The sequence below is a fragment of the Leopardus geoffroyi genome, chromosome C2 (assembly GCF_018350155.1).
Source record: "Leopardus geoffroyi isolate Oge1 chromosome C2, O.geoffroyi_Oge1_pat1.0, whole genome shotgun sequence".
NCBI lineage: Eukaryota > Metazoa > Chordata > Mammalia > Carnivora > Felidae > Leopardus > Leopardus geoffroyi.
This window is the reverse complement of record NC_059333.1, coordinates 37,866,313-37,893,342: the sequence shown is the minus strand read 5'-3', so window position 1 is coordinate 37,893,342 and position 27,030 is coordinate 37,866,313. Positions and strand designations below refer to the sequence as shown.

The following is a 27,030-nucleotide window of genomic DNA, read 5'->3' as shown; positions in this document are numbered from 1 at the left end:
TAAAACACTATTTTTAAATTTAGGGGTATATATTAACTTTGAAATACTAAAAATGGATTTCATTTTATGCCTACATCTAAAAACACAAATGAAAATTTCACTTAATTAAAAAGAACACTGGCCAATGAATATATTCTATGATCTTGAAAATGATAAATCCTAAAAAGAGTTATTTCCTCACCAAAAAAAGTATCCTTTTTCCATTGGAAAGACAAATCCACACTATTCATATTTAGCTAAAAGTCAATAGAGAGGGGAGATATCAAATCTTCGTATCCCAAATGTATGCTTAGCATGTCAGCTCCAAAGCTCCAGGATGGCCATTTAACAATTTGATTAGATTATTCAAATAGCACAGTTTAATAGTTGTGGATATTTTGTAAACCTGCTTAAAAGGAGACTTAAGACAGTGTGAGCAGGGTTTCCCTTGTGGTTTTAAATAATGTTTTCACTAAAATATAATTGTACTTGAAACCAGAAAGGCCAGAGAATTTGACCACCTCAGACTTTGGCAACAGCTCCCACTAGTACATTTTTTGGCTGTGTTGTTGATATTTGATTTCAATTAGTTTCTGAAATCCATTTATACAAAAGTAAGATGACTCTTTCCAGGAATATGCTTAGTAGTTTCAAAAGAGAAAAATACTGTTTGCAATACATTCCCATTTACTTGGAAGGAAGGAGGGATAGAGGGAAGGAAGGACAGAAGGACAGATGGACAGAAGGGAGGGAGGGAGGGAGGAAGGAAGGAAGGAAGGAAGGAAGGAGGGAAGGGAAGAAAAATAGGCAAGTAGAAGCTATCTATACTCAACTATGGACATGCTCTTCAAGTTGTCTCTATAGCTATTGAATATTCAAAATGCTCAATTATCCACAAGTATACTGACTGCTGTTAAAACATTTTATGGCTACTTTCCTCCTGACACTTATTTATAGAATAAGTTAAAGAATATGTAGTTTTATATCCTTTTTCATATTTCTGTGAATTTTCTTTTTTTTAAAGTGTATTTATTTTGAGAGAGAGAGAGTGCATGCACAAGAAGGGGAGAGGAAGAGAGAGAGGGAGAGACAAAATCCGAAGCAGGCTCCACGCTGTTAGTTTAGAGCCCAATGACATGGGACTCTATCTCACAAACTGGGAGATCATGCATGACCTGAGCCAAACCGAGGGCCAGCCATTTAACAGACTGAGCCACCCACATGCCCCTCTGTGATTTTTTTCAAGGTTCTCCAAATTTTCTTACTGGAGTAACTTTTCTTTTAATGCCTATAATACTCTATTAAAAAATGTGTTACAAAATACCGCTGAACAATGTGCAACCAAAATTCTAAGGACCTAATGCAAATTCTGGATTTAACACTTAACATTTTTTTTCACAAGGTCTCTATAATTTATAGAGTGCCCATAATTCTCTGAAGATGATACAGGAATTTTACTTTGTTAACTAATTGACCCTCACAATACCTTATACACACTTCTCATTTTTGAGGTGAAATACCTTAGACTCAAAGAGGTAGAATCACTTGCTCAGTTACACAGCAAATCAAGATCAGAGGCCCAGGCAGGCCTATGTAATTGCAAAGACACAGCATACTAACACCCTGTGCACCTGTAACCTGTGGTTATGTTTCTCTAACTGCAGATAACCGTACAAAATAAAACATGAAACAGTAAATGCTGCTGCTGCTCGTGCTTTTGCTTATTATTATTACTACTGTCCTATACTAGAAATCCCAAAAATGAAGAGATAGAATTGAACCTGGAAGACAGTCTCACCAGGTTACTTTCCAAAATGTGACCACATGAATTATTTGAGAATATGCACATGTGAAAACACTCTTCTCTGTTTATATTTTGCTGTTCACAGTAAATTAATTTGAAACACATTAATAGGGTAAGTGAGGTGATCATCGCCCTGAATTATATTTCCTAATTCAGTTCTTTCCGTGGCAATTGTAAAATCCACAGGCTTAGCAATGGGTGGGAAAAAAAAAAAAAAAAAAAAAAAAAAAAAAGAATGTTCCCTGCAGCTGCAGCTGACTTTCTGGCAGACTCGGAAAGCAACTGTGTTGGCAGCTTAACCAGGCATCTGGGGCTGTCGGTGAATTAGTCTGAGTACTGACCTTCTCGATCGCCTATAAACACTCTGCATTTGCCTTGCTCCGTAATGAAGGGAATTTAACTCTTTGTACGATTATGATTAGAGGTTATTATGAAATCCTCTCTAAGTTAATCAATACAACCTTTATTTAATGACATACTTACAAAGGAAATAACAAGCATTTGGCTTTCTTAAGAACAGATTCTATTTGATAAAAGTGAAATTTTGGATGAGTTACAACTTGTGCAAACCAGTTTCATGAAGAGCTATCTCATGATTTGAGGCCCTTCAATTCTCCTACTTTATCTTTAAGAGAGCACACTTTTAACTCATCCAATAAAGATGAAAAATGCATTTATCCTTTTAGACACCAAGAAAGTATTTCACCACTTTCCATTCTAAAGTCTAGTGTTCCTTCCTGAAAATTATTTCTTAATTAAAGTCTAAAGTGCTCTAAGAGTAGTTTAAGAACATTGTCTTTGTTTTGAGCCTTAATGAATATAAAAAACAATTATTTATGGCACTTAGTGTAAAATAATTTTCATTTATTGAAGTCCTGGAATGACTGAGCTTCGTTTCTCCATCTAAGCCTGATAATTTCTAATAGATTAAATTTTTTCTTAGAAGTGTATTATAAATGAATATTTCTTCAGTGATCCCTCTTCTAGTTCTACATGTCTCTCTTTATAGAGAACAGAGTGAAAAGTCACAATGCAATGGATGATCTATACATGCACATGCATTTTTAAAACAAATGAAATTATATAACAGGTTTATTGGCTATATACTTATATATCCATAATATGCCAAAATGTCAATAAATATATGAACATATAAACATACAATGCACATGCATTTTAAAGTTTTTAATGTTTATTTATTTTTGAGAGAGAGAGACAGTGCAGGCAGGGTAGGGCCAGATGGAGAGAGACACAGAATCTGAAGCTGGGCTTGAACTTGCGGACTGTGAGATCATGACCTGAGCTGAAGTCGGACGCTTAACCAACTGAGCCACACAGGCGCCCAATGTACATGCATTTTAAAACCACATTATATAACAGCAGAACGTTATAAACACACTAGCAATTTCTTTCGTCATTTTATAACACTTTTGTTTAATTAAAGCTTTCATTTAATGATACAGACATAATCATATCCTAACCTTTGCAAAGTGTAGCCATTTGTTTTAACTGCTGAATTGGTCAGTATTCAAGTTGAAAAAAGACCTTGGAAGTGATCCAAGTATAACACCCTCTGAATAGCTGACCATTAGACAGATGAGCTGTTTCCCCAGGTGATGGAGAGAGCCAGTGGCCCAGTCATCATCCAAAATTCAATTCTTGATGCTCTATCCCTTGTACTTTCCATTTACACTATGCTGCCTCTGAAATAGGATTTAAATAGGGTGAAATGAGATCATGTTTAAATCTAAAGTACAGCAGGTCTTATTTTAAACTTTCATCCAATTTTGCTATAACAAGTTCTTTATGCAGAATTTTCCCTATGGCCTGTTATAATCTTTGGTTTTAATCCCATGACTTCAGACAAACTTGTGATATAAAGAATACACATGTGCATACACACACACACACACACCCTGAACTTGCAATGATAAACAGGTAAAATGGGCAATATATTGATACTTTTAAAAATGTTCTTATGACATTTTAGCAAGTAAATTACCCTACTCTATGTTCCTTCATTGTTTTAAATGAGCAACAGCAGTATTGTGCTTTATTTCAAGTCTAAACAAAACATAATTACAAACATTCTTAAATAAGTAATAATCTATAATCAAAGATGGAACATGATATGTTTTAAAAAAGGACTTAGAGAGTGCTACTAAATTATAACTAATCTTAACCAGGTATATTTGAAGTATAGCTGTTAATTTGGTTTCTGTTCACCATAGAAAATTGCTAAAAATAGCCTTTGATTTAAAAAGTAAATCAAGACCATCATACCAGTTCATGCACAAAAAAATTATGAACAACTGAATGACAGAGAGTATTCTAAACAATGTTCCTGTATTCACAGAGTTTAGTGTCTATATGGAAAAGGAAGAATATATAAACACTAAGACAATAAGATAATTTCTGATAGTGATGCTACTGTCTTAGATAATGTCAAGGGGACTACTTTATAGTATTGGCACACATAGATTCATTTATTGATGTTTTGATCACCAAATACAACTGTTTCATTTCTAATTGCTTATCATAACTCTGTAATTTACACCATTTTTGTTTGTTTAAATAAAATGAGAAGATAATATTTTTTTCTAAGTGACTTTATTCTCTTCCAAAAGTTTTTATTTTATTTTAGAGATTTGGATAAGTAAAGGTAGCTCCCTAAAATCTCAAGTTCTCTCCCATTTTAAAGATCTTAGTTTGAAATAAACAATTGTCCCCTTAGAACACCTGCTGATTGACATATTAGGAATTAAATGTAGAGACTGCTTTTGTAAGTTTTGTTTTGTTTTGAGGTCAGTATTTCATGAAAACAAACCAATACTTAAACCATTGTTCTGTTGTTTTTTTTTTTTTTTAATTTTTTTAACTATTTTTGATTGAAAGAGAAAGAGAGAGCAAGCACTAGTTGGGGAGGGGTAGAGATAGAGAAGGAGAGAGAGACACAGAATCTGAAGCACGCTCCAGACTCTGAGCTGTCAGCATAGAGCTCAACATGGGGCTCGAACTCACAAACTGAGATCATGACCTGAGCTAAAGTCAAAAACCTAACCGACTGAGCCACCCAGGCGCCACAACTGTTTTGTTTTTAAGAACTATTCTGTTGTCATGTTTTTCCCAGTTTCACCTCTGAACGTATGTAGCCACTAATAAAATACTTTTTGAAAAGTTGACAATTTTTAAACTGTAGAGCTACCCTAGGAAGAGCTTCTCCTGGAACTGACCTGCAAGACACAAATACTTTCTAATTATTGTATTCCGTCACTTCCAATCATATTAATACCAACATGATAAGACTAGAGTATTAATTAAGATATACTAGATGTTGACACAAAGCCAACTAGGGAGATATATTTAGAAAGTTCTCAGTTTGTTATAAGTTGTACATGAGAGTGTATTAAGTTTGTGGTAAGATATTTTCCCCAAAGGTTATTCACTGTGTTGTTTTCAGTCATATGTGGTTAATATCAATTATACCTACCTGTTACAGTATTAGAATTTTTCATTACCTGTATTATCCCACTACAGTTAGGTTCTGGACTTGATGCACCAAAGGCCATCCAAAATTCTTACTTAGTTCTATTCTAATCTCTTTCATCACGTAGGATGTCTGTATCCATTGGGTCCATAACAATTTAATTTGTTGATATTAACTATAGCTTTATATCTAGCCTCATTTGGAGATTCTATTTGAAAGAAAAATATGCTTAAGGTATGAAAGATCTACATCCACCCTTTCCACTACACGGTTGCTTTTATTCTTATAATTATCTCTTTTCCACCTATTCTGCTTTCCCACTCTGATATCAAAATAAATCCAGAAATCCCGTACTTGTTGTTTTTCTTCAGTCTACCTTTTAAAGTGAAAAACACCTTTAGATCCATGAGATATAAATCTTTCATCAGTGATAAAATGTGGCAAGATGAAAAGAAACCTCTACAGAAGTTTCCAAAGGAGCATTTGGAAAGATAAGATGAGGCTCTTCGAAAAAAAAAAAAAAAAAAAATGACATGCCAAGTAATCTGTTCGCTGTCACTGGTTACTAATAATCAATGGCTTATGCTACATTGCCTGAGATTAATCATCATCAAAAATAATTGTAAAGAAAGCCTCTTTTTCTAATATTAGCTCTTCAAGAAATAATGACCACAAGAAATTATGAAAAATGCAAGGAGTAGTTTTGGTGTTAATTTTGGAGCTCCAGTCCAAGGAGAAAGCATATTGCCAGAAATGTGTAACTCTCTTCTCTTCTGATTTTACTTCTAAAACAATAAGCAGTCACCAAAATTATAATATACATTTTTGTATTTTTTATATTTAAGAAATACAGTAAAATAAACTATATTTTCTATATTCTGGAGGGAAAATAATTTTGAAATATCTTCACTTAGGATTTAGATATTTTCACCAAATATCATGCTTTATTTGAAGTGTGGTATATTTAAAAAATAGGCTATCTAAAAAGCTTTGGGTCTGATGACAGTGTCATTTAATTTTCTATACTGTAAATCTAGTATCTAATATGTTAAAATTGAATATTGCTGCCAGAATGTCAGTGATCAAAAAGTGGATATTCATTATCATAAAAACACTGCATAATTTTGAGCATGTAAATATGGCAAATCTATGACTATTTCATAATTTCTTTTTCTATTCTAAGTTTTACTTTCATGATGATAGTATCTAAAAGCTAGATGGTATTTTTTATAATACAAATAATTAAAACCAAAAACATAAATACTGACATTTTATATAATCTTAAATTTTTTATCTACTTATTATTAGGTTTCTTCACATTTTAAGGAGAGTTGGCTAAGCTTTCTTAGAAAATTTAATAGATAATCACGACATTCTGTGTGAATGAATAATCCCAATTTCTGAATACAGTTCCCTCATTCTGAATTCTTACTTGACAAGGATTCAATGACTGGCATTCATCTTAATACTTGTGACTTCCATTTTATTTCATGAGGCCCGAAGGTCAGACATGAGTGCAGAAGTCTAAGAGCACTTTCACTTAGGTTTATTGGCCTAGAAGATGTTCATCTCAGAGATTATCTCTTCATTGTAAGATGGCATGCCATGGAACAATTCTGAAATTCCATATTGATTCTGTCTTCCACAGATAAGATTTGTGAGATAACAGAAAACACAAAGAGTTTTCTAAATAACATTCACTTTTCTATTAGGGTAAAATTTAAATGTTTTATTACATAAATAGCACCAAGAAGGATTTGTTATATCAGAAATAAAGAAGTATAGAAATTACTTTTGTCCTCAGTCAACATGATACGACTGTGATTCCACAAGGAGTCACATGAGTAGAACTGTTGAAGTACTTCATCTTTATTTTATGTCCATATTTTCATTGGATAATAAATTATGTGATATACTTTTTCCCAAAGGCATTGTAAAGTCATTAAGAAACATAAGTTGAATTTCCTTGTATATAGCGTGAGAAGATTTCTGATGCAAAAAAGTTGTAATTCTTTTCAGTTTTCTCTTATCTGCATTTCCTAAACATAAATGTATCTGAAAAGAGCTATGTAACTCTTACCAAGAAAATATACCTCAGATATACCAGTGTCCTAAGTATACATGGGCAGTGGAGTAACTTTTTTGTTAATTAGGTTTAAGTAAGTGTGTTATTTTATTTCTGACTATTGGGTACCACAAGATCACTGAGAGGCACAATTAACTTAATGATATCTTGAAACATGAAAAGATTAACTGACAGCCTAATTGAGGTCAGTTTTCTTACAAAGAAGTAAATTAAGCAAACAATTTCTTTTCAAGGGAAGTTTTCTTATTTCTTTTGTTTAAAGGCTTAATTCAATGTTTAGTATTTCAAATAATAAAAGTGTTTTCCTTGAACTTATATATATTTATGGCATTTTTACTTTAAATCAACTCAAAGGGTACAAAAATGTCATCGCTTTAAATTCCAAATCAATTAATAGTAAGAACTTTGGCAAATAAAATATCCAAGGGCCACATTTTTTAAAACACTTAATAACAAATATCTGATGATTTCAGATTATCTTAACCTTAAAGAAAGAGAGAACTTGTAAACTATGATAAATGTTACTGCTTAGGAAGAAAGTTTTTTCTATGGTATGAAAAAACTACTAAAAACAAACATGTAAGGTCTATGTAAACTTGGCTAATAAAAATTAATGCTACAAGGAGACTATATCTTACCTAACGCACTTACCATTGTATGAAAGTGTTTAATGAATCAAGAATAGGACCAAAGAAGTCACTAAGACACAAAGATGACAGAACAGCACCACCTAGTTCTCTATAGAAAAGCTTCCAAATATGCATGCATCTCTGACTTACTTTGGAGAACTGAATGTATTTTCAAAATAAATCATTTAAGATAAAACTACGTTCTTGAAAATTATCACCTGCAATAGAGCATTTACTTGAATTGCTTTAATTTTAAAGTTTCCTTTAAAAGAAAAAAAAGCAAAATTAAAGATAATGGTTAAGCTGAGGGCTTTTTTTTAGCTGTGCATTGTATTGTTTTCTGTAATCCAGATAAATAAATCTCTAAATAGAATAACTGTACATGCTTGACCACCACCATTATGATCCCCAATGTATATATTTAAAAAAAAAATTTACGCTATCCACTACAAGACATATATCATCTACTTCAGGGACAGCAATGGGCAATTAATAATAATATTAGAAAATGCCATACAATCTGTTAGGAATATGACATCATTTGCATGTTGAGGTCATTAGTCAGAGCTAAATTCTATAAGAAATAATATAAAGATATCAAGAATATTTGTAACTCATGTATATGATTTTATATATTCTAAAATTGTACATAATTTTATATAAAATTCATTTTATTTTTAAAGTTTTTAAATGCATTCTCATCTGTTCTCCAGTTTTGTTTACCAGGTGATTCCTATTTCAATCATATTCAGAGCAGTGTGAGCAGGAGGAAAGATTTCAACAATAACATTTAATCGGCAGTCTCAAGAAACCCATATTATAGTAGCACAGGTTTTAATCAGGCAGAATGTAGTATTGTAATATAAGCAAGGGATGGAGTTTTAATATATATGACACAGTACAAGGAACATTGTTTCTAGATAGGACACTTTAAAAATGTTTTCCCTGAGGCATCAGCAGCTCTTTAAATGACTGTCGCTGGTAACATCAGAATTGCTCAAGCAGAACTTCAGCTCTAAAAAACTAAATATTGTTGCTTGTTACATAGATCCTTCTCACAGACCTCTTCTCCCCTACATTCCCTCTGCTGACCTGGTCATCTACTGTTCTGGCCCGCTGAGCCTTTATGAAATTAAATGAATCATCCTCTTGAACAAATCAGTTAGAATAGAGCATGCTTGAATATTTCTTGTTCACTCATCGGCTTCTTTCAACTTGTATTAATAAAAAAAAGAAAGACACTGGAATCATACTGAGAATGTTTTCAGGATAAACGATTGGAGGAAATGAGAGCTCTTTAACCTAACCTTAAATAAAAAATGTTAAAAGCTCAGTGAGGTTTATAGTAATGCTGTTAAATCAGTGATGTCATATCTTCATTGATATAGCCGCACTCTGTAGCTATTGAACACACATTACGATAAACACAGAATTTTTATTTCAGAAAAAAAGATAGGGTTTTACATATTTTTATTTGTTTATCCCATGTCTCAGCTACTAGACTATAAGCTCCATGAGGGCAGAAACCACTCCCACCTTCTTCACTTGCATATCCAGCATTTATAAAACTGCCTTCAAGTAGGTTTTGTTGAAAAACAAATCAGTGGATGGGGAAGTTATGTTTAAGAAAACCAAAGGCTATGAAGAAGAAAATGATTAAGAAGGAAACAATTATAAAAATTTACACATGCATACATTAAGTGCACACATACAAAAAACCAAAATTTAATTCAAAATTTAAAGTCTATTCTCTAATAATGAAAATGGCTAATGGCAACAATTCACTAATTTTCAAAGTTGATCTATTGATGTAATTTCATGAAAAAAGAATGTATGACTCAAGCTTAGGCTGATGGCCACAAATTAATTTATAAAATTCATTGACAGAAATAGAAGACTCTGAAATTTATATAGACACATGTATTAAAGTAAAAAAAAAAAAAACACTTTACATGTGTGAAAATCTTTAAATATTGAGTAATGCATGTATAGATATAAAAAATTAAATTTTAGTAAAGGTATTTTATGAGCGCATAGTTAATGCTACAATGTGTTACAAATTATCATCAGGTGAAAAGTGAAAAGAAAAATGCCATTTCTGCAGTTCTCAATCATCCATAACATTCTTCTACAACACATCATCAAAGAATGGATGTGGTTCCAATTTCTCAGTCTACAGGAGAAACTAAGCTGCCGAAGTAACTTGCTCAAGGTCTCCAAAATAGTGGCATGGCTTAATGAGAACTTAGGTCTTTTGATTCCTACCATTATGTCTTACTGCTGCAGGGCACTTCCAAAAATCAAAGTCTGAATTAGTCCAATGATATCACCTCCCTCTACAGAATAGAGAACTCTCACTACAAAAGAAAAGACATCCACCCACCAGGCCAGTCTCACTAATGCTTCGACACTAACAGTAGTTTGGCATGGCTGCTGCCTACGTTCCACTCAAGGATCAGGGGTTTATATTATTGCCTCTTCCTCTATTCACCAAGTTACTCCCATTCTCCATTTGGTACGCAAAAATGATATGAATTAAGTCTTAGGAGGAAATATCAACTTTACTGTTAGCTTATAATAAGACCACCATTAAGTGACAAAAAGAACGTCTTCCCAACTTGTCCACACCCATCCATCAAACATAGTTGTTTATTACAAAATATACCTCTATGCTGTGTTATCCTTCAAGGATAGCCTGTTCTGCTTTGTTAGTAGTCTGTACTTGTATAGCCAATAAAATTGGGTAAAGCAAAACAAAGATGTAAAGGAAATCTGACTTTAATGATCTCTACCAGATCTCTAAAAAACTGTGAACTTATCCCTGCATCAATACCTTTATCTTAGCTATTCCATAAAAGTGAAAGGGTACAGAGAATGGAAGTTGCAAAATACCATTAGTCTTACCTAACCTGTAGCATTTCTATGTTAAAAAAAAAAAGTGAGTCAGCGGACATGAAACTATCCTCTATAAATTTTACTTGACCTTTAAAAATATATTTGTAAATGTTACTCAACACACAACTGCTTTTTCATGTTAGTTAGCAGCAAATCTTTCTATAAAGAGAATACATTCTGCGCAGTATTCTTTTGAAGGATATAATGGACATAGTTTTTAGTTTGGTGACTCTGGGGGTGCCTGGGTGGCTCATTCAGTTAAGGTTATGACTTTGGCTCAGGTCACAATCTCACGGTTTGTGGCTTCCAGCTCCGCATTGGGCTCTGTGCTGACAGCTCAGAGCCTGGAGCCTGCCTCAGATTCTGTGTCTCCCTCTGTCTCTGTCCCTCCCCCTCTCGTGCTCTGTCTCTATCTCAAAAATAAATAAACATTAAAAATTTTTTTAATAATTATTTGGTGACTCTGGGCAAAAATGTTGGTCTGAAATGCTTTCCTTATTATATCAAACTAAAAAGTTCACTTTCTCAGTGGTCATTATGGCTAACACTGTTGAGAAATATGAAGGTGTAACTCTTTCTCATGTTTCCAGTTTTTCAGATACCAAGTGGTTACACATAAAAAATTACAATATGTAGCTTCTAAATGGATTCATAAGAATATTCTCAATATAATGAAATTTCAGTAACATATTAAAATATTTTTTCATCATAACAGTGAATAAAAATAGTCAACCAAAACTGCTTCCCAAACTACGTTCCCTTTTATTCACTAGGCTCTGGAAAGTCAATCAGCAAGGGTTTAACAGAAGCCACGCTAAGAAGGTTATTCTTTTACAGCTCTTGCATTATACTGACAGTCACGTTTTAACATAAAGATTTTAGGTAGTAACAGTAGCTATGGGAGAATATAATTCTTGATATCAACTCCATAAAGTGGCAATAACACTAAATAAATTGAACTAGTTTAGTCTACTTTGGATATTTATTTACTGAATGTGCATTTCTACATGACGATGATACAGTGATTTCAGCACCTGTAGTAAGGTAAATCTTAAGTTAGCCTAGTTAATCATATCTTTTCAGATATCCAAAGTCATTAAACAGCCAAACATCCAAAAGACATCAGAGAAATTGATTTTTTTAATTTGAAAAAAAAAACTATGTGACTTAAGAAAAGCTACATTTCACTGGGACTTGTAAGAAAAATCATTCTTAAGATACTTTATGTGGAAATAGAGTCACTGCAAATTGTAGAAAGTCTTTTCTCCCTTGGTGTTCAGCTCCCAGTAACTATATTTAAATTCTCTTCAAAAAGCAGTTAATATTCTCATCCTACCTCCCACTGTCTTTCAAAATGCTAAAAGGGAAATAAATCAAATTCAACCACAGCAAACATGTGTCCTCAATTGCAGAAGTATGACTAAGCATTAAAATACACACACACACACACACACACACACACACACACACACACACACACACACACTATTTAGGATTTTCTTTAGAAGGCCTTTTAAATAAAACAGGTGTAATCTCCCCCAGTTAAACTGAGAGAAAAATGCACCCTGAGTCTGTACTTCAGAGACTACTCAGAGAATGTCTACTCTCCAGCTTGGCAACAACAAAAGCAGGTCAGTCCCCACTGATAATCTGGCAGATCAAGGTCAGTTTGTAATTCCTCTTTGTTTATACATTTATCCGGAAATACCAGCTACTCTAAGTAGAACAATAAGATGATTTGCCTCATGTTTACCTAAAGTCATCATGAGGAATATTTTGGGGGCTAGGGATAGAAATCTTTAGTAGGTGAAAAAAGACTAGGAGTTATGATGCCCAGAGAAATAAGAAAGATTCAAAGCTATGAGACAAATGTTTTCAGTGAAAAATTGAACTGCTTACCCTAACTGAAAGTAATGATCCCATATTTTTGTGAAGTATGTCATTATTTAGAATTGTGTGTGTTTCTTAGTATCCATTTTTGTCTTCTCCCTGTACATTAAATACAAATGAAAATTCACTGCAAATATTTATTCTATTCAGAGTACTGTATTGGCATTTTGGCAGTTATAGCATAAATACTTAAATATTATTTGGATCCAATTAAAGTGATGTGTCAAGATTAAATGGATTGGAAGAGAAATAATCAATCAGTGGGATGAAAACATTTAAAAAAAGACACAGACCAGACCTTAGATTAGGCACTTGAAACAAAATGAAGACTGAGACCCTGTACTCTAGGGAGTTATAGTCCACTAGAGCAGACAGATAAATTAATACCAAACATTTAAAATGCTATAATAAAAATATACAAAGGGGTTATATAGATCATAGCATAGACAAAATAAAATGCTTAGTTCTCTCATGCAATAAGAAGACATAAAATTTCAAATAATAATGGACAGATGGCCTTCTTTTGTTTACTTAAACACATCAGATTTTGGTAAAAAATTTTCATAATAAAAAACTCCAGTAGGTTCCCAGAGAATAATATTTTTTAAGCTATCATTAATAAAAATATGGCTACAAATATGCAGTTGTGTAAAATAACAAAACAAAAATTGGTTACTTGTTAGTATATATTAACTTACAAAATGTTTTTTTTTTTTTTGCAACAGGCATAAATAAAAGAAAAAAAGAGTGTATTTAGAAATTAAACTCAAATTTTCTGATGATATCATACATAGAGGAATACAACTCAAAGGGTACAATTAAAATAGGTACATTCTCAAACTCATGCAATGTAGAAAATATTCTCCTTATAAATGGTGACATGTACTAAATAAGTCAGTTCTTATAATCATCCCTCTACAAATGAAGTTATTTAAAAAAAATGTGCTTCTCTCTCTCTCTCTCTCTCTCTCTCTCTCATGTACTTCTCTCTCTCTCTCTTTCTGTGTGTGTGTGTGTGTGTGTGTGTGTGTGTGTGTGTGTGTTTAGTTCAATGTCCCTATACACTTTCACAGTTGTCCAAATTACATCCAAAGCAAAAACTGAAGAAATCATGTCTCAGATTTGGCAGTGCACCGACATTTGGGAGCCCATGCGATTGCAGGCAATTAATATTATCTAAAAATCTATAGCCTCAAATAATAACCAGTATAACTTCAAGATCCCACCATAGTAAATGTGTTAATAGGATAGTTAGGGAATAGAGTATTGATTTAGGAACATTTTTTGATTCTTGTTTTTAAGAGAGTGAAAGGAACAATCCCTATTCAAGATAAGGGATACACATTTTCACTCATTATTTTATTTCATTCCCAGGGCAAAGAACTATTTAGAAATAACAGATACTGTATTATGTATCACAATGGTGAATTTCATTCTGCCTTGGCAGGGTAACTAGTAAGCGTAGAATGTAACAGCTTGCTATACTGGAGTCATAGATATATAATTGCCTTCAGAAACATCCTTCTCTGAATACCACCTACACATTAATACATGACAGTGAACTTACAGCCAGACCCCTGTTCTATCCCACATGATCCCTGAAAAGGCTTTGAAATGAGGACACGTGCATAATTAAGGCACACTGAATATCACAGTACATGTAACAAACTAGAGTATTATGAATCCTTAGGGGAACCTCATAGAACTAATACATTTTCTAAAGAAAGCTGCACATGAGCAAAGAGAGCCTAAAATGCTAATTAGATCCTCTCAGTGAAAGCTATAGAAAAGTTGATTCTTGAATCCTGAAGTTGGGCACAGAATGGAACATTTGTATACAGAAAGACTGAAGAGGGGGGAAAAGAACTTGACATAAAAGCCCTCAATGGATGATTTACACAATTCGTGAGAAAATAAATAATGCAAAATGAAAATATAACCGTAGGAGAATTCCAAACCTCCTGAAAGGGTTAAGTATGAGAACTGATTTCGTGTTAGGAAGGGATTATGTAACAACAGAGGGAAATACTCAGCCTAGCATATGCTAATTTAGTCAGCTTTGCCAGGCGTTTCTGTGTGTGTTTGGCTGGCTGACTCACATTCCTTCCTTCTTCTTTTGCCATTTTTATTATGAAGCTAAGGAGGTTGAACTCTCACAAAATGCAGTAATAGCAATAACAAAAACAAGTAAAAGCACACAGTATGTGTTTTATCCTTGCTAAAACATTGGAGGTTGAAAGGAAAATCACCCAATCTGTACGTATCCAATATACAGGCTTTAGCAAAGCCCCCTTTCTTTAAACATTCTTTATTCCCCGCTAATTACTTTTAATAGGTCTTTCAGGTTGGTAGCATGTTCGGGATTGGAGGGGATATTATATACCTGGAGAGTGTAAAGGAAGCTGAGTTACTAGTCAGACTTCAACACATAAAATATATAGCAGTAAAGGAATGACAATTAATAAGCTTATCGTACATTTTTTATGTGCTTTTAAGTACGAATGTTCTAATCATCTCTCATTTCAACCTAAGTATACTCCTTAAGATTGGAAAGCAGGAGGGATATAAGGTATGAAAATGAATGGAAAATAGAGGTGTCATGGGCATTTTCTCTCGGGGGGTTCGTGTAAAACACGAATTCATTAACAAAGTAAAAACATATTTTACACACTATAAATTTTAGTTCTGGGCATTTAAGTAAACCTTATGGGAGTCACTTGGATTTTTAAAGGCAAACACTTTTGGCAAAGAAGCCAAAAATATTTCTTTATAAGAACAAATTAATTGGTTTTATAAATTACACGGAATCAATAGAACAGCTATACACTTAGCACTTGGCAGAACATCCTTGTCCGGAAAGGTGCTTTCTCACTCCACTTCCAAAGATGACTTTAGATAGACAATGAATGCACCGTTACAGTAAATAAACCATCATCAAACACAATAGAATTATTAGGGGATCAATTTGACCAATAAAAGACTATTGTTTTCTCGTGTGAAATGATTAGCACTATTTGATCATTCTTAGCTTTAAGATTTTATGTTCCTCAACGCAAATGATTCTTTATTTTTATTTCCTAAACAATTCCTAATGACGTCAGTATCTAGCCCCCAGAATAACTGTTTAGGACTAAACAGGTGCTTCCCCTTCAGCTTTCAAATCGCTGAAAGATAATTTAAAAATTCAAGTAAAAACTATTTGCTGACTTAGAAAGAGTTATCCCCAATGTTGAAGAATGACTGTCTTAATATTTACTTAAAAGACCTCTAAAATAGAATGTGAATAATTAATAGCCAGCTTTCTCCAAGGCAGATCTCCTTACAACCTCAGCCCTGTGTCTATTCAGGTAGCCATAGGGTCTCATCACTCAGTTTTGTAAGCACAAAAGAAGATTCAGAATAGATGCTCAACTCTACTGCAAATTCAGAAATTGTAAATCTTGCTTGTGTGTTTTTAAGTGGAAATGTTAATCATTGTTAAACACTAAGAAAATTTGTTCAAAAATATACTTTTTAACCTTCCTGAAAAGGGTAAAGGAAAGTAATTGAGTGCAAACAAAATAAACTCTTGCCTTTTCCTCACACATCATCCCTGAGAACGCCAAAGTCTGATTACTTACAAAATTATAAAGATACCCTTCAGTCCTAAAAATAACTGTGCACTTTAAACTTGTACATATGTGTATATAGAGAGATAAATGATTGAGGAATATTTCCTTTCTCAATAATTACACCTCTGATTTTGACATTAATATTTAACTGATACCTAATTAAGCAGAATATTTACTTTCCTAATTTTTAAACATACTATATACTTCTAATATGATAATAATTTTATATCTGTTTAAATAAACCCACTGAGCATGTTAACAGAACCAACTGGGCTCATGCCTCCCTGATAGGCTGCCCATAACAACTGTTCTAGAAGTATTACTTTTATTAAGGGACCTATTTGCTGCTGTTGCCTGTGATAAATAATATTGTTCCGAGAGGAAATATTCTCTACTGATTTTATGTTACCACAAATCCCACTTCATGGTACTAAATTACATGAACAGACACTGAACAGTTAATTTCTATTTCTTTTAAAACTACTGTATTCTTAGAATACATGAAATGCATATGAAATACATGAAATAATAAAATAATAATAATAATAATATAATAGTAATAATAATAATAGTAATAATAATAATAATAATAATAATAATAATAATAAAAACCCCAAAACCACAACAAGGGACTGACTCCTTACTCACTAAAAGAAGAGAAAGATAACAGAATATTTCCTAGTCTAATGTTTATTATGTCCAACACATACAACCAACTGCATAGAAATCCTATTTTTAACTTTGCTATCATCTTCACTAAACTGGCCTGTGTCCCTGATAGTTTGCAAGAAAATAAAATATCCACAATTTATCTGATGAGAACATTGATAATTTTATTAGGATTTATTTATTAGATTAATCTCTAAATAAAATATGTATTTTTTTCTTATTCTTTGTCATGAGCTCACGTGATTAGAAATACCCTGGGTTATTTCTGGTTATGGAAAACTGAAGGATGGTTTGTGACTACCAGAAGCTAAGAAAAGACTTCCCATTTCACTCATGCCACATGACTGCTTTCCTGTGTGTTCGCCTGCCGCTGCAGAGCACATTAGGCCTGAGATGCCATTTGCATCATCACACAGCAGGGGGCTTCAGCTGCCACAGCTCTAGGTTAATCCTCACCCACCTCTTTATACAAGGAATTTGCAGAGATGCCTTTCTTTGATACTACAGAACTACACTCCAAAAATGCTTGACATTTTCAAATAAAATGTTGGCAATGAACTTGTCCTTTAAATATTTTAGGTTAAATCAGAGAATTTAAATCTTGCCTTTCATTTTTTTTTTTTTTCATGAAATGAGTTGGTGATCTGATCTAATACAAAATATCGGGGATTTATAATCAAGGAAAAGAAAAAAAAATGGGTAGGAAAATGTCATGGCAAGAACAACTGATCAGATTGTATTCATTTAAAGATGTATATCAAGAGCTATCACTATATACTTTTCTATAGGAAAACTGTTTCCTAAACCAAAACAGCCTACAAAATATTAACATTAACTCTTGTGGCATTATTGAACAAAGTTTAAGTGCTGATAGATTATGAAGATAAGAAACTATTTAATTCCATCAGAACTAATTTGGACATACTTAGTATTTTAATCTAATACTATATTTATTATGCATCTACTAAATTGAGAATAAGAAGATTGCACAGATAACAAAGGTACAGGGTTTGCCCTCAGGAAGCTTGAGTTTAATAATCATTGGGCACTAGAGCTGTCTTAGGAGGGTATACAAACCAAGATCTGCCAACTCCACAAAGAACTCTAACTTCAGTTTCCTTGGTTTGTGATTTTCCTTCTCACTGTTGCCTCAACCTACTCAGCCGGCTGTTACACAATGGGTGATTTTGCCAAGGATGTTTAACCAACCTATTAAAATGAGGGCTCTTTCTTAATAAATCTCATGGAATGCATGTCAGCATGGTCAAATAAAACATCAATATGATAGGTCCATTTATATTATTAATGTACCCGAAATCCTTCATAATAAATAAATCTTACTTTTCTCAATTATCTGATACACCATAGATACCTTATTTTAAAAAGAAAATTGATATTATTTGGTGTTGATTTTGGGCCACCTTAAAATGCTTGATTCAGATCTCTTCCAGCATTTTTGCACTTCCATTTGATCTTTAAATGATTCAGGAACTTTTTTCTTAAAAAAAAAAAAAAAAAAAAAAAGCATCTCACTATTTAAATGTGGGGCAAATAGTTCTCAAGTATCTGATCTTCTAGTGGAGAAGGCAGAAAGAGGCCTCTCAACTAATGCTTACTTTTGTTGTATTATGCTTCCACAGTTTTAATAGTTGTAGAAATGGGGAAAAGATGATGAAGTAGGCTTCCATATCTTGATAGAACATTAGTCCAGAAACTACTCATACTTGTAGGCAGATTTTCTTAATCACTAAGTGTCTGGGGTTTGACTATTTAAATCATAGTCATTGGCTCTAACGTACAGATTCTACTTTTCAAGGTTTTAGCTGTTAAACAAAAAAAAAAAAAAAAAAAAAAAAAGCAGAATACAGGAACTACATTCAACGTAAGAAATGAGTTTGACAAGACAAAGGTTATTACATGTAGAAGGAAAGGAATGGGATAGACATGCTTTTAGGAAGTAGTATCAGTATTTTATTAACTGTATTTTGCATTTTATAATATACTTTCTAAAAATGTAAGGGGGGTGTTCATGCCTCATACTGAGGCAAGCAACATGTACGTCCAATTGACCTTCAATTTGAAAGTCTTTCTTTCTAGCTATAACAAATCATTTACCAAAATGTCTCATGGAAAACAAAACAATACAAAACAAAACCAAACTCTAAATTCCCAGTATGTGTGTTGAATGTGTTTTTCTGGAAGACTAACTCTAAAAAGGAAACAAACTTCTCAACAAAATCTCTATGCATGTCTATTTTCGGGTTAGATTGTGTCCTTTCCTTTTTGCCCTTTCTAGGACTGTTTTCTTGTGCTAAGCAAGACAGTCTCCATCTTTGCAGTGCCCCCTCAGGCATGGAAAGGGATACAGCTTTAGCCAGGGTTAGCAATTGAACTGGATCTACTCTGTAACCAAGAGAGGTTTTAGTTACAGGTGGCAAGCTTTTGCACACCTCCATCTAAAGAAATTCATTTCTCTACACTGTTCCCTACCCTTATCTCAGATTTTTCCTCTGTCTGTGATGGGGGAAAATAAGAAAGGATGCCCCATAAATTAACACTGAAGCAAATTTCATTACCTAAGTAGTAAACTTCCAAGTTATACTTTGGTCAGAAACATGTTTATTTTCCAGGTAACAATCTATTTCTATTTCCTAAGACTCCATTGAGGGCAAACTAGTAGATGATGTAGAATTAGAACTATTTAATACTTTTTTTAAAAACTTATTTTATCATTGACTTGGTTCTCACCACTGGCTCATTAACTCTACATATTAACAAGGCAAAAGGTTGATTTTGCTTCCCAGAAAAAGGAAAATATTTGTGACAGTGTAAAACACAGAGAAGATATATTCAAATGAGTCTTCTTGTCTAAAATAAGGCATAGCACAAGAAAGGGGATAATAATACGAAAGGTAAATAAGTTGATTAATATCATTTACGTGACAGAATACCACTCTAGTTCTAATAAAGCTAAAATAAGAAGGTGTAGACTGCCTATAGTATTTGCCTAGTCATAACTACTAGCAGGCAGAGCAGACTCCCTCCAGCCAAAATCAGTTGCTCACTATTTCCCCAGCCACCCTGCTTTCTCTGCACATAGAAAGGAAAGACCTGCTAAGTACTTAATCTGTGTCCAGGAAATAAAGCTTTCATTTTACAACCTAACCAAGTCCTAATAAAACAGTAGGGTTGTGGGAGAAACATAAACCTGAACCCTGAAGCAATGTTTTTAGCCAAGACTAAGACAAGGAAGGCATGAGCAATTTGTTTGAGCAGGGACTGACAATATCAACAAAGTGTGATGTGTCTGTGGAGCAGTATTTGATAAATGTGAGGCAGCCATAAACATGAGAAGACAATCCAATGGTGCTTTGTGCCCCCTCCCCTTCTAGTTTTTTTTTTTTTTTTTCTTCTTCTTTAAATCCTCTTCTCTTTTTTGGTGTATTAATATGGCCTGATCTAAGATGCTCATAAGTACACAGACATTGTTGGGCTGGTGCTCTTTCCCTGGTTGCTGTATAGGACGCTTATTTATTTACATACTTGGACCTGATGCTGGTGCTGCTGTTGGTTCAGTGGTGCATTTTCTCTGGCATACTCACACCCCTTCCACCACCACCCCTCCTCTGCTGTGATAAGCAGCACTTTTTAAATAATTGGTTTACATACTTAATAAAAGAGACCCATGCCCTTAATAAAAGAGAATGCAGCTGATGGAATCTCCCCTGGTACAGAAAGAGTAAATCCTCTCCCAGGCTGAGAGAGAATGAGACACCAGCAGACAGTTATTTTTCAGTGCACTGAATAGACAATTCACGGGAAATGTTGAAGGCAGAGAGGAGGCGACCCCCAAGTGCAGTCCATTGCCCACATGCTCTATAATAAATAATCTTCTCACACCAGCCCAGCAGTGTGTGCAATGACGTGCCAGGGCCAGCACACACAGATTGGCAGGGAAAACACATCCAGCGGTGTCGAATTTTCATCGCAATCACCAAATTAACTGATTTCCCCACATCACACTCCCAGTCCCCGGCATGGAGCGAGCGCGCGCACTCGCGGGCGCGCGCGCGCGTTCACACACACACACACACACACACACACACACACACACACTCAGAGCTGAGAAATGCAAGTTACTGAGAGGTGAAGTGGGGTATCTAGGAGCATGTTTCAGCATGGATTAGAAACCTAAGTAATGTGTCAGCCACCTGGGGTACTTGTGAGAGGGTGAGGGTGTGAGCGGTGGGAAATGGGACGAGGCAGCGTAAGCAGGAAGAAGGCTGTCTGCTTTCTCGGGGATTCTGGCACATGACATATCTGAAATTTACATCCAACGTAAAACACACAAAATTACCACAAAATACTGTAAGAAATATTTCTGCAAGGTCAGTTAGTTAATTCAGGAAAATTCTGTCCACTATCTCTTCTTTTACATTCAGAAACATGCATAAATAAAATACGTCCCAGTCTATATAACCTGGAGGATAGGAGACAGGATGCATTCCAAGAACTTGCTGAAAGATGGTTCATTGACCTCATTTAAATCCTCCAAAGGCCGACTGGGTTTTGCACGCCTGTGGGTCTACTTGTGTCTTACTTCCAGATTCCTTTTACCCAGGGACAAATAAATTTGATCAACTTATCTTTCCCACAACTACAGAAATGATGACAGAGGGGTGAGAGGTGGGCAAAGATTTATCAAGAAATCAAGAGTCACCTAGCTTCAAAAATCCTATCGACCATCATTTCACATCCATCCTTCCTGTATCTCACACTCAAGCCGCATCCCTATATTCCTTAAAAGCAACAATTTTCCGCCTTCCAGCCCCTGCCCACCCAGCCCTAGCTACCATGCCGCCTCTGCTTCCACCACCACCCAAAGTGTACTCTCCCCATGCACTCCTACTCCATACATTGCCATTCATTTCATAACCAGCGTCCTCCTCCCATTGCACACAGCCCCCTCCTCCCTCCGAAAGAGAGGGTCTGAGGAAAAGTGCACCCCAGTTCCCTAGCCACTCCGCATCCAAGCCCAGTGATTTGCATAATAACACCGTTTTGTGCGGTTTCCCTCCACTGCGGTCGCAGGGGTTCTTACATTTCACGTGAAAGGATAATATTAATTACGAAAAGAAGCGGCAGAGAGCAGAGCGGATGGTGAGGTAGGGAATCCAAGTGAAAATCCCTTAGCAGTAAAGTAACTGTCTAGGTGCATGTATTTCTTTGCTTAAAGAAAAAGAAAAAAAAAAAAAAAAAGAAGGAAAGAAAAGAAAAAAAGAAAAGAAAACCACACAAACTGAATAATGAAAAAACGGGTTTGTTGATAAAGTGGCTTTGGGTCTTTTAATTTTTCCCTTCCTCTCCCTCTTTTTTTTTTTTTTTTTTAATTTCTTGATTTTTTTCCCCCTTTTTTCCTTTCCTGTCCTTTCTCTCTCTTTTTCTTTCTTCTCCTTTATTCCTTTCTTTCCTTCTTTCTTTTTTTTAAATCCTAGACACTGTCTCCTCTCTCTTCTTGGGTGAATGACACGTCTCACAACACATTTCCCCCCCGGGGATGTTATTGCAATGCACACGGTGCTGCCGCTGCTGCTGTTCTCGCCGTCTCGGTAGCTCGCTCCCAGGCTCTCACTCACTTTTTAAAGATACACGGATATGATGACGGTGGGAAGAAGGGGAATGAGAAAGGCGACCCGAAAAGAGGGAGGTTAGAGAGATGATAAGGATAGAGAGGGTCGGACAGGAGCGTGATGTGGGAGGTGGCTGGTGGGGGTTGGTGGGAGGGTATAATGTTCAGAGAAGGCACAAGTTGCCAGCCAAAAGGCGTGGGAAGGGGGGGGGGTGTTGCTGGCGGGGATAGAGAGTGAGAGATGTAGGAAGCTCAGGTGAATGAAAAGGCGAAAGGTGCCGCGTAAGGGGTTGACTGCCGGGAAAGCAAGGCTGAGCCAGCGCTAGAGATTCGAGGGGCTGGAGCAAACTGCCACTGCCCCCTGCCGCACCGGGGAGTAGGGGGAGGGGGTGGAAATCGCCGGGGACTGGGGAACTGAAAGGGGGAGAGTGGAAATATGGGGTGGAGTGGGGATGATGGGGAATGGGCGTGAAGTTGATGCTCCCCGCGGCGGGGTGGGGATTACCTTGTAGCAGGAGCCCGCAGACACTGTAGAAGCGGAGAACGGCGCTGCGTTTCCAAATCATGGTCCCTTCTCTAAAGGGTTGGGGAAGGAACGAGGGGGCTAGGTGATGCTGGTGAGCGGGACACCAGAGTGCAGGGCTCCGCCGGTGTCCTCCCGGCGCCTGCTAGACCCACGGTCCCCGCCGCTGCGGTGTTCGAACCCTCGGACCTGGACTGCAGGCAGCAGAAGCGGCAGCTGCGAAGCACCCGCAGAATGGGGTTTCGGTGGGCGAAATAGTTTCTTCTCCTCCTGCTGGTGGTGCAGCCGCGACAGCCCGTCAGCCAGGCACGGGTTCGGAGCTTGCTTTCTTCTCGGCGCGCACAGCAAGTCCCAGAGCCCGCCGGGCTGCCCGAGCAGGTGGTGCAGGGATGCCGGGGTGTTGGAGAAGGTGCGGGCGAGGGCTGCAAGGAGTGGGTAGGTCACGGAAGGGAGGGGCAGGGGCAGAGGGGGAGCAAGCAAGCAGCTGCCGCCGCTCGCGCTCGGGGTGTCTCGGGGTCCTGGGAGGGGAGGTGGCAGCAGTGGAAGCAGCGCTAGTGGCAGCAGCGGCAGCGGCGGCGGCGGCGGCTCCCGGATGCTCCGGCTGCAGCAGCAGCAGAGGCACCGGCGGCGGCGGCAGCGGCGGCAGCGGCGGCGGCGGCGGTGGCGGCAGCTCTACAGAGCACCAGACACAAGGGCAAGCTCAGCGCGGCGGAGGCCCCGCCCCCACCCTGGCCAGGGACAGACACCGCCCCCCGGCCAATGGAAACACACCCGCCTACCAGGCCTGGCCAATGACAGAAAGGGATGGGTGGAGACAAGCGCCGGGAAAAACAAACAGGCTTCTCAAGGACCCTTCGGGCAGGAAGAACTGAAGCCCCCATTCACACAACCCCCGCGGGTCTCACCTCCTTTGAGACGTCTCGCCCTAACTTAACAGAGGAGACACCCGCCTCCATTAATCCGTGCCTCGCAATCAGGGATGGTTCAGCCAATCGCCACCGCGAGGGGGCGGGGTTAGCCGTGTCCCCAGCAGATTCTGGAATCTGTGGTGCCTGGGCCAGGTCCTGGGTGCGAAGTTTTTGTGTGCATTTGGAGTCCTAGAGCAGATGGTGGCTGCACCTGCCCACTCACCAGCTGCAGTAGCATTCTCTAACGTTCCCAGCAGCAAAAGGGAAAGATTGCAGAGGGCGTGGGAGAGGATATGTATAGGGAGCGGCACACCTACCTGCCTACAAGAACTTGTGTGGAGGAGATGGAAAAGTTAAGGGTGCAGGAGATGAGATTGTTCTTCAGAATTTTGACTTAGTCTAGACATAAATCTCAGTAAACCATAGTTGGTGACGATATTGGTCAGCACTGCGATCAGGCATACCCCAGTTCAGATACCATAGCTGTCACTTGCTGCATAACGTTTGGTGATTTTAACGAATGTTTAAAATGTTTAATTCGTTAAAATTTTAACAAATGTTTGTAGTCTCAACTGCAAAAGATGGATGGCAATAGCACTAAAGTTTTAGAGTTATAAAGGTTAGTGTGAATGCAAACACGTGAGTACAGGGCCATGCAATGTGTAAGTGCTTTATAAATGGTGGCTCTAGCTGTTTAGTGGGATTTTTCTAATTCAGGATAGCAGGATATCTTAGGCAATCCTCTATAACTACTTTAGCAATAGCCTTAAGGAAGGAAGAAAAAAAAAACATATATGTACTTTCTTCAGGGACTCAACCAAAAGTGACTATGCAAGGGAACTTAGGAATGTGGAAAGAACTACCTCTATAAATCAGCACCCTGAGAAGTATCCTTTAGAAGAGGAGATATAAATGAACAGGACATAAATAAATCAGAAGTTGTGTTTCCAAATGAGCTTAATTCCCAGGATTTTCCCTATGACCAGTTTTTAATTGGACCAAATTAGCAGATGATGGACTAGTTCAGTAGTGTTAAATCAGTCACACCATAAATAAAGTCTGCTTTGTTTGAGAGACTACATAATAGAAACCTGCAAGCAAGAAGACAGAGGGAAAGATGAGAGGCACGATCAATATTGATGCCCTTCGCTCTTTCCCATTTGTTGCTTACTTTGCCACAACCTTTTACAAATTCAACCCTTGCCTTTTAACTAATGACCCATTCATTTCTCTGTCCACCTTTCTCCCCAGGTTCTCAAAATTAAGAAGCAAAATGTCCATAATAAAACTGCAAGTGGACTCCAGAAGAAAGAGGATGTGTGAATACTCTTATTATTGTAAGAGATAGTTGCCTACTGTGAGTTTTAGCTGTTAGGAAAGTCAGTAAGTCCAAGGATACTGCTATCATTTAAACTATTGTGAGCATCAAAAGGTGAAATTCTAATCATTATTGACTCATGCTTAGGTTTTGTGTCAGAGAGAATATATATAAAAAAAATGGAAATGCCAAAAAAGTTAGGGTTTCTTTGTTGAAAGGGTAGTCAGAGTTCCTATGTTATAGTGCATGTCCTGCTGTTAACTGTACCACCTTGGGCGTATACTCAACTTCCCTGACCCTCACTTTCCTCAACCATAACATGAAGCAGTTGCATTTGATGACTTCTAACGTCTTACTGAGATAAACAAACAAACAAACATTCATTACTCTAAGATTGTTATATTCAAGAAAATACCCCAACCAAACATGAGTATCTCAGCATTTGTGATACATACTCAAAAGCAAATTATATTTTTGTTCTTGTTGATAACTACCTCAGAAATTAGAATTTCTATTCTGAAATAGTCAATAGGTTTGCTATACAATAGGTGATCCTCAGACCAGCATCACCACTGTCATCTGGGAACTTGTTGGAACTGCAGAATCTCAGGCCCTACCCTATACCTACGGAATCAGATTCTGCATTATAACAAGATTCCACAGTGATTTATATGTATACAAGTATGAGAAGCACCTGTCTTGAACACAGCTTTACCACAGCCTCAACCCCAGGGAGAATTCCAGTGGGTGTTCTGTGAAATGGAGAAAACTAAAAGGCCCAGAGGATTTTTGTTAGATTACTATTTTCAGAAATCCTAGTAATCTCCCTGTCATCACAACACAGAACTAATTCTTCGTGTAAACTATGGCGGAAAAAGATTGATTCAATTAGATAGTTTTTACAATGGTTGCAAGTGTGATTGTGATGACAGTCAGAGACTTACATGTGATTATAAGCTCCCTTTAGACCATCCACCCAGGCCGGGTACTGGAAGAGAGTTTGCACTTATTCTAGTCCTGGGATCAGTGTGTGTGTGTGTGTGTGTGTGTGTGTGTACACAAGGGACTCAAAATGTGAGCTCTGGGTATTTGGATCAATAATGTCATCTTCAAGTACAAGGTATAGATAACACTCTATTTTCTAAATAGTCTACTATTAGATGCTATTAATCAATTAACTTAAAAAATATCAAATGCTTAATGGTTGTAAGATCTTTCGATATTTTAAAGTGGGACGATGGTCAAAATGTTACAGAGTTGTCATTGCATGAATAAAGTCATTTCTAAAACTTAAAAGATTTCTTAGATGCAATTAAATATCTTTAAATATCTTCATTTCATAGGTTTAAGACTATTATTATCTACATATATTATTAGTGTCTCAGTAAATGTGCAAATTAACTGACCTCTTATGATTCATCAGACAATGAATTAATTTCATAAATTGCCAAAAGATGGCATATATCCATGCATCCCTATATGCAATAGTCTAAAATGTTAAACTTACATGGGATATTTTCTTTACTTTCTTTATCAGTATGCATTGTATTATCCTTCACTTTGTGACAAAATATTTTTAAATATTTAATTTCATGTTTGAAA

At 36.3% G+C, this 27,030-nt stretch overlaps 1 protein-coding gene across 3 annotated transcripts in view; it reads right to left on the bottom strand.

Annotated features, from left to right (window-relative positions):
• CADM2 (cell adhesion molecule 2) overlaps positions 1-23,861 on the bottom strand; it is a 1,073,367-nt gene extending 1,049,506 nt beyond the window's left edge. For 2 of the 3 annotated variants that reach the window (XM_045501674.1, XM_045501677.1), the window contains exon 1: positions 23,185-23,861. In XM_045501674.1, coding sequence (XP_045357630.1) covers positions 23,185-23,245 — 61 coding nt within the window. In that variant the 5' untranslated portion in view covers positions 23,246-23,861. The remainder of the gene's footprint in view (positions 1-23,184) is intronic. The other variant, XM_045501676.1, reaches the window with a different exon arrangement.
• Between the last annotated feature and the right edge of the window lie 3,169 nt (positions 23,862-27,030).